The sequence below is a fragment of the Tamandua tetradactyla genome, chromosome 1, assembly GCF_023851605.1.
Source record: "Tamandua tetradactyla isolate mTamTet1 chromosome 1, mTamTet1.pri, whole genome shotgun sequence".
Classification (NCBI taxonomy): domain Eukaryota; kingdom Metazoa; phylum Chordata; class Mammalia; order Pilosa; family Myrmecophagidae; genus Tamandua; species Tamandua tetradactyla.
This window is the reverse complement of record NC_135327.1, coordinates 170,623,718-170,632,343: the sequence shown is the minus strand read 5'-3', so window position 1 is coordinate 170,632,343 and position 8,626 is coordinate 170,623,718. Positions and strand designations below refer to the sequence as shown.

The 8,626-nt window shown below is 47.4% G+C and overlaps 1 protein-coding gene across 7 annotated transcripts in view; it reads right to left on the bottom strand.

The window, feature by feature from the left end:
• Positions 1–285: 285 nt before the first annotated feature.
• Positions 286–8,626, bottom strand: part of TSPAN33 (tetraspanin 33) — an 80,673-nt gene continuing 72,332 nt past the window's right edge. For 3 of the 7 annotated variants that reach the window (XM_077127679.1, XM_077127595.1, XM_077127436.1), the window contains 7 exons: positions 6,399–6,456; positions 5,599–5,726; positions 5,171–5,245; positions 3,877–3,972; positions 2,185–2,313; positions 1,635–1,796; positions 286–1,393 (listed from right to left, as the gene is read on the bottom strand). In XM_077127679.1, coding sequence (XP_076983794.1) covers positions 1,292–1,393; positions 1,635–1,796; positions 2,185–2,313; positions 3,877–3,972; positions 5,171–5,245; positions 5,599–5,726; positions 6,399–6,456 — 750 coding nt within the window. In that variant the 3' untranslated portion in view covers positions 286–1,291. Of the gene's footprint in view, positions 1,394–1,634; positions 1,797–2,184; positions 2,314–3,876; positions 3,973–5,170; positions 5,246–5,598; positions 5,727–6,398; positions 6,457–7,741; positions 7,957–8,626 lie in introns of those variants that run through there. The other 4 variants (XM_077127754.1, XM_077127512.1, XM_077127916.1 and 1 more) reach the window with 3 other exon arrangements.

The following is an 8,626-nucleotide window of genomic DNA, read 5'->3' as shown; positions in this document are numbered from 1 at the left end:
GTTAACAGATTAAGTTTAATTCACTTTAAATACAAAAACCTTTTGTTCCGTTGACATCTGTTTTGGGGATAAAATGTACCTGATTTAGATTGGAGAGGGCCCGGTTGTGGAAGAAGATGGGGTGGTGCACGTGGTTATGAGGGAGGTGAGGTGTGTGGAGAGGTACTGTGACAGAAGGGCGAGTCTTCTCCCCGCCTGCAGAGAGGACCCACAACTCAGCCCTTCCAGCCCCACCCCCTCGCCCCGCCTTCTAGTTGCCAGAATGGAAAATTCGCGGAGTCCAGCTTAGCCCAGGTCAACAAACTTTTATTGCCATTTCTGGCTCCCCCAGCCCCAGCAAGATTCTTGCTTGTTGCAGTGTAGAAATACTGAGCTCCGGTGCAGGGTGATGGTGTATATTTGTCTGAGTTTGTTACCTCTCTTACTTTGCAGATTGCCAAGGTTAGAGAAAACCCCACTTGGTGGAGAAGGAGAGCCAGACAGGAGGAATTCAATAGCATGTATGGCTCAGGCCCACTTCTACTGGCTGCAGAGTATACACACCATGATTCCAACTTTTTTCATGAAGGGGGTGGGGAAATGAATTTGGCTGCTGTTGTACCCCTTGCCCCTGGTGCCATGTTTCCATGGTAATCAGGGAGGGGCAGGATGTAACGCTGTGACTGGGGGGTAGGGAGTATGGCAGAGCAGCATTTGGTAAACATATCCCCTTCCACTCCTACCCAACACATACAACTGTTCCCAGCCAACACCCAAGCTTACTGCCCTCTCCACTCCCTTTCCTTCTGCAGTTGATCTAGAGCCAACTGGATCCAAGAAAGGGCTGCTGATGTCTACTCTCCACAGCCATCTATGTCTGGCTGACTACAGTTGGAATCTGAGGATGTCCTCCCATCTCAGTAGCTGCCCTAATAGAGCTGTCAGTTGTAGTGCCTCGGTGAGAACGAAGCAGCTAGTACTCCCATAATTCTCTGTGCAGCTGCTGTTTCCCAAACATCTCTCCCTAAACAAAACTTAAAAAAAAAAAAAAAAGAAAGAAAAAAACATAAACCCAAATGCTTAAAGTGAGAAAGAAAATAACTCTCTAGCAATGCTAGGATGGGGGAGGGGGCATATCCTGAGACTTGCCACTTGAAGTGGACCCTTCCTCTGCCCATGTGGAGTTTGCTTCTGCCCACAAGGCTGCCACTGGGGGGCTGGAATCAGAATCTCCATATGATGCTGAAAGCAATATTCGCTACTGTTGGTAGACGAGGCCTGTCTCCATGGTGAGGAGATGCAGGGTGGATTCTCAGTACCATGGGTCAGCCCGGTGCTGCTGGTTGTAGAGCTGTAGCTTGATCTGGTCTTTGATCTGATTCACCAAGATCTGGGATAGCAGGATTCCCACCAGCTGGGAGAGGCAAGAAGGAATTGGGTCCTCAGTGATGCCTTTTCCCCCCTTGGCTTAATATTCCCAGCATGGTCAACACCAATCCTCCTGTTTGCCCAACCCCCCTTTTCACCTCTCTCCCATCTCCTGCCCCTCAGCAATGTCAGTACTTTGACACCTTAGCAAATCTCCAGGTGTCCTCCTGAAAACAAAGGAGTCTTTGCAGAGTCTGTAGGACCCACAGTCTTACAGGGTAAGTTACCTGGGGGATGGCCAAGCCCAGTGCCACACCGCCAAGTAAGAAAAGGTTGCTGTGTATCCAGTTGACCAGCTTGTCAATACAGCCATTGGTGTAGATGACTTTACTAGCCTCCAAGTAGTCGAGGGCTTGCATACCTTGGCCACACATGGTATTGATCACTGCCTGAGAAGAAAGTTGAAAAGCCAAAGTTGAAAACTTTTTGTTATTTTGGGCCCTCGCTGATGGGATTCCCAACTTTCCTCAACTCCTAAATTGTTAGAGAATACAACAATTCCCAGTGGAGGACGCTGGGTTGGAAATTACTAAATGCATACTTCCCTTCCTCTGAGAGGTCTGAGTCCAGTTGTCCTTGGTTTAGAACTGCCTCATCTGAACCCCCTTGTGGGCTACAGGAGTGAAAGGTTAATAGAGCCATCAGATTGGGGTTAAGAAAAACAAATGAAGCTGTCTGACAGAATTGATCAGTTAAAAGCTAGGGAATGGGGTTTCCCTAATCAGAAAGTAACTCAGATCACTGCCCAGGAAGAAATGAAGTGGGATGGTTGCTTACCTGGTTGGGGGTGGGCAGGCAACAGGAGTAAGGCACAGAGCAGCGCTCACGGCTGGGGTTGTCATCCGAACAGTTGAAGTACATGTTTAGGGACCAGTCCCTATAGGAAATCCCTCCACAGCAGCTGAACTGCAACAAAGCCCATCCACAAAGTTAAGAATCACTTGCCCCTCACACTGAAGTGACCAGGGGAATTCTCAGAGCAGTCAAAAGTCTATGTCAATCCCAGGGTTGTAAATCTCCCTGGCAACGTGGGGCAGGACTCCGGGGGATGATCCAGGACCTGGCATCAAGGGATTGAGAAAGCCTTCTTGACTAAAAGGGGGAAGAGAGAAATGAGACAGAATAAAGTCTCAGTGGCTGAGAGATTTCAAACAGAGTTGAGAGGGTATCCTAGACGTTATTCTTACACATTATATAGATAAACCTTTTTAGTTTATGGTGTATTGGAGTGGCTAGAGGGTAGTGGAACTGTAGCCCAGTAGCCTTGAATCTTGAAGACGACTATATAAAAATATAACTTTTACAGTGTGACTGTGTGGTTGTGAAAACCTTGTGTCTGATACTCCCTTTTTCTAGCATATGGACAGATGAGTAAAAAAGTAAAGACAAAAAATAAATTAATAATAGGGGGATAAAAGAAAAAACTTGGGGTAGATTGAAATACTATGGGTCAACGAGACCGAGGGATAAAGGGTATGGGATGTATAAATTTTTAATTTTGTTTAATTTCTTTTTCTGGACTGATACAAATGCTCTAAAAATGATCATGGTGATGAATACACAACTATATGATGATATTGTGAGCCATTAATTGTACACCATGTATGGACTGTATATATGTGTGAAGATATCTCAATAAACTGGTTTTTTAAGGTCTCTCAAGCTTCAACTTATAACTTCAGGTTGTGCTTAAATACCACCTTGAACCCCCAACTCAAGCTTCTCAGTTGCTTTCATCTGAAAAAAACCTTCTCTTCTTAATGGCCATTACTTTTTACAGTTTGTTGACCTTACCGCAGGACTTGATACTATAGTTGTATATGTGTTTTGATTTATACATCGAATTATAACTCCCTGGAAAGCAGGTTCTAGTTTTGCAGTCCTGCATAGCACAGAGCCTGAAAAAGGAGGTACTCGAAAATACTGGCTGAAATAAAGGATCAATGCTGAAAAACCTTTATCTTAAGATAGAGAAAACACAGGAGAGGAATCTTTAATACTGAGGGCCCATGTTTACTCTTTGAAAACAAATATTCCATGACCCCAAACTCAACTACCCCTTACCCCAGGGGAAGGGGAACTCAGCAATAGTCTCAAAAGCACTTTTATTTAAAATTTAACTTTTGAATAGGTAATTAAAAAAAAATCTTCTCAGTTTTTCACCCCCCATAGGTAACCACTGTTACTGTGTTTTATGTATCCTTCCAGATTCCTTTTGCAAATAGCAATCTATAGTCTTTCCTCCCTCTTTTTTACACAAATATTCAATTACTATATATTCTTCTGTGCCCTTAAAAATACTAATAAAGTGTACTGCTATATGTGGTTTTGGCCAAACCCTTCCCAGAATCAATTATCTGGCAGGCAACGAAGAGGCCTGGAGGGGGTGGCAACTCTTGGGATGGATGAGGTTAACTATCACCCACAGCTTCCCCAGCCACCAGCTGCCCTGCCGCCCCCAGCCCATACCTTCTTCTGGCCAAAGTCAATGAGGTTCTGCAGATCGAGGTCATCTCGGTAGTGCACGATGGCATTGTTGATGATCTCACTCACTTTCCCCCGGGCCTGGCAGAAACAGGAGGAGGAAATGAGGACACAGGATGGATCCCTAACTGGCTCCTCTTTGCAGAAATGCCAGTGCATAATGACCACCTTTCTTTATTTGAATGAGCTTAGAAATCAGAACCCAGTCCTAGCGATGGGGGGAGGGCTGGGTCCAAAGTCCAGCCACCGCAGGGCCCTCCAGAGCCCCAGGGCATGAGGGTGGGGGTGAACGAGATGCTGAACCTGTTGTCACTGCTTCTGGGACAGCAGTAGTTCGGGGGACAGCTAGTCAGGAGAGGAAGCGCCACCACTGAGGGGGCCGGGGGCCGGGAAGGAAACAGAGGACCACATTTCAAGATAATCCAACACTTATTTACCTCTGAATCCTATTACCACAAAATATTTGTTGATTGAAGCAACAAATTGAAGTAGCAAATGTTGACTGAAGCAAGCAGAGGAACTTTGTTTTTTAACAGAAAGGAGCTCACTGATCTGAGGCACTGACCTCTAGTGGACGGAGGAGAATTGCATCTCTTTAGATCAAAACCGAGTTTCCATGTCATGTTTAGGTTTTAAATAAGCCAGAAGGACGAGGGTATTCTGAATTAAGTCAGTGTCTCTCAAATTCAAAGTTTTCTACATTGCTCTCTTCTTTCCTGCTCCACTGCCTTTCTCAATGTTTCCTACCTATAATCCTATACTCTGCCCTGGGCAATCATTTGTCCTTTGGGAAAGGAATTTTGGTTAATTAAAAGGACTGTTAATGACCAGTAGAACACTTTCAGATACAGCAAGCAACCGTTCAAAATTCTGTTTCGTTTTCTCCTTCCTTCCCTCTGTTTATCCCAACAAATATTATTTTTAAAAAAAGAAAGAAAGAAAGAAACAAGAAGCTTTCTCTTTGTCTGTGGTCCTCTCGGTAGTTGAGTTTCACTTAGTCATTCACCATTAATGTCTGCAGACTTTAACTCTGTGTTCATAGAGTTCACTTTCCTGTTGGCCTCTCCGACTGTGAGAGGAACACCCCTTACGACCTTGAAATTCTCTTTAAATGTAGTGACTTTCAAGACCATGCATTCATCCCTAAGGAGAACCTTTCAAAGAGAGATGTTACTCAGGGGAGGGTGGCGGATTAATTCGGCAGGCTACTCCTGAGCAGAAGCCTTCCCTCCCACCCTCTCTTTCCCCCCAGAGGAGGCCTTTTGGCTCCCAGCTTTACCTTATCTGAGAAGACAAAGCCCAGAACCCCAGCAGCCAGCTGTAGCAGGAACACAACGGTGAGGCAGAGGGAGAACTGTCGGGAGGAGGCCGGAAAAGGGAGAGTTGGCTATCACCCTGGGCAGCAACCCTCCCAGGGCCATGGGGAGTGCTGGGGGCGGGGGGTGGGGGCACAGTTTTCCCAGATGCCCCACACAAGGGAAAGGCTGCCTCTGGGGCCCTGCCTGGGGGTGGCTACCCTGCACCAGGGTTCCCTGGAGCTGAGCCCTGCAGTGACCAGTGGACAGCATGGGCCTCGGGGGTGGGGTGGGAAAGAAGAAACCAAAAGTTTGTAGGAATGGTGGCATCAGGAGGCTGAGAGGCGCGTGGAGAAGGACTTGCAGTGGAAGAGGGGCCAGGGTCTTTCTGGTGGGGCCCCTGCGCACTCACCGTCTGCAGGAGGCAGATGTTCTCACGGAGGGATCCGATGCAGCCACAGAAGGTAAGCAGGAACATGAGGACACCCACCACAATCAACAGGATGGCAGGGTCCACTGCCAGGCAGGCCAAGGCTGCTTCTGGGGGAGGGGCCGTCCCTCAGACCCAGCCACGTGCCAGCTGAGGGGGTCATCCAGGGATGGGGTGGGGGTGGCACCCAAGAACTGTTCTCCTTTCCCTGGTGGGGAAGCCTCTGGTATGGTTGGGTGAGGGCCACAGTTACCCCCTCCCGCGGGCGGACAAAAAGAGCCCAGAATAGTTTGTGGCATTTAAATTGAGGAACCAACAAAGTGAGATTCTCTATTACTTCAGGCTTAAAAGAGGAGGGGCCGCTTTCACTCCAGAAAAGAATCAGAACGCCATTAGGCTCGCCAGCTTTGCAGATTCTGTTTCCTGGAGACTTCGTGCAGCAGAGCAGGAATGGAGGTTGAGTTACTCCAGGACAGAGCCAGGAAGTGGCTAACATCTTGGATGACTCTCAGCTCTCAGAGGCCTACCCTCTTTGCTAGACACCTCCTGGCCTAAAATGTAGGCGTACCTTGAAAGATCCATGAAGGCTCAGAGAAACTCAGGTGAACGGGCATGGGGAGCCTGACACCTCACAGTATGCCACTAAGATCAGCGAGAGGGTCTGTCTTCTTTAGCCCCACAGCTTATGCCAGAAGGAGGGAGAGAGGGCCAGAGCTGAAGGAGGTCAAGGCAGAAGGGGCATGAGAAGAGTCCCAGGAGACGGAGGGGGACAGTTAGCTCACCTGCATGCTTCATCAGCCGAGCATAGACTCCCACAGCCACCATCACCATGGAAATCACCTGTGGAGACAGGGGAAGCACCAGACCTGAGATTTTTGGAAACTAGAGGGTCCTGAGAGCCTAGTGTAACTTTCCAGGCCCAGAGATGAGACTCTTTCTCCTTCCCAGGCATACTACTTATAGTGTCTGTCAGTGCTTTGCTGGCTACGAAATATTTTTACCAACGTTATCTCATTTGACCCTCACCACAAAATTATCCTGTGAGGCAGATATTATCCCCATTCTACAGATGAGGAAATTAAGGCAATACAAGGTTAATACAGAACAGTGAGTCTGCCCCAAGCTGTATGACCAGGACAAGTTTCTGACTCTTAGTTTCTACATATGAAGATAGGAGATAAGAAAAATAAAGGACGGGAGGAAACCTACATTGACAAAATTACTGTGAGAATTAAATAAAATAATACCTAGAAAGCATTTGGCACAGTGTCTGACAATAAATATCATCACCAATAACTGACTTGCCCAGGGTGACATAAAATTTCTGTGAAGTTCTTAATTCAATGTATTTACATCAAAGGTCAGGTCTTAAGGCTACAGCAGGCCTAAGGAGACTGCACCCTCTGGGCTGTAACCCTCTTGAAGGTCACTGTAGTGTCAGGTGCAAAAGAGAAAGTTCAAGCACAAAGGAGTATGTGCACGAATGTGTGAGTGTGTGAGTGTGTGTGTCTGAGTGCAAAATGCTGGATCTGCTTTGGCAAAAGAATAGAGGAGTTTAGACCTTTCAAATTTCCTGGCATCTCCCTGAGAGAACAAACCCATCAGAGACTAACAGGAGTTCCCAAAGGAGCCTTTTCTGCCCCCACCCCAACCTCCAGGAGTGCAGGGCAGGCTTGGTGTGTGCCTTCCTCACCACCCTTTCCTCATGCTCAGTCCCCAGGCTGCTGCCTAAGCAGCAACCGGCTGTCTCCATGGCAATAGCTGGGGCCAAGCTCTGGCTAGAAAGAGTTCTCAGCAGCAGGGACTCAACCGACTCAGTGGGGAAGGAGATGGCTAGCTAGACACAACTGTCCAACAAGACAGAAACCAGCTGGAAAAGCCATCGTGGGGCTCTGGTGGGAGAAGGGAGCTGAGCCCCTACAACAGGCAAGAGGGTCAGACTAGTTCCTTAGTAGAAAAATATTTTTCGTTGTGAGCCTCCTTTATGAAGGTCCAGTACCACCCGGCAGGCAGAGAAAGGGCATTCAGAAATAAATGGGAAACCCTTACCTAAAACCAAGTCTTTAGAACCCTTTTCTGCCTGTAAACACAGACCCCTCTCCTTGCCTCCGATCTTTTAACCCACCTCTGACTCAGGGCCAGATGTGTTATCTGCCTCCTCTCACATTCTTTCGTCCATGAGAGAAGGAGCCGCTTGCAGAGCTGTGTGTGGGACAGGAGGTGTCAGTTGGCTTCTTGTCCCTCAACCAGGCTGGGGGACCAGGGGAGGAAGTACGGAAACTCACAACCAAGATCTCCATCATCCCCCAGGCTTGAAGGCAGAACCCTCCGCCTGTGTGACTGCAGGTCTGGGTCTGCCCACCAGACCAAGTATCCTTTTACTGAATCATTTAAAACTATGTATCTGCTCGTTAGTTCTGTTGCTCCTAGGCTCCTCACTGTTTTTTCATGTTACGTTTTAACAAGGGTATATAACTTTCCACAGAGATGGTCTGTGATTAAATCCTAATATGGCTAAAACAAGACAGGGGAAGGAAAGAGATGCCACAACTCACGGGGTAGCGTAATTCCATGTATGGGCCTGTAGTTATAGCACTTGCTCTATCTATCGTAGGAAGAATACTTTCACCCAAAAGATGCCTGTCCTAATGCCCAGAAACTGTGACGGTGCTCCCTTACATGGCAAAAAGGACTTCGTAGATGTGAGCAAATTAAGGATTTGGGATGAGGAGATTCTCCTGGATTATCCCAGTGAGGCCAGTATAATCACAAAGGGAGATGGGCCGGTCAGAGGCTAAAGAAGAGATGTGATGACGGAAGCAGAGATTGGGGTAATGTGCAGCCACAAGCCAAGGAATACATGTGGCCTCCAGAAGTTAAAAGGTGAGGAAATGAATGCTCCCTTAGAACCTACAGAAAGGAATGCTGCCCTGCTGATACTCTGATTTTAGGTCAGTGAAACCCATTTTGGACTTTTGACCTCTAGAACTGTAAGATAAAGAATTTGTGT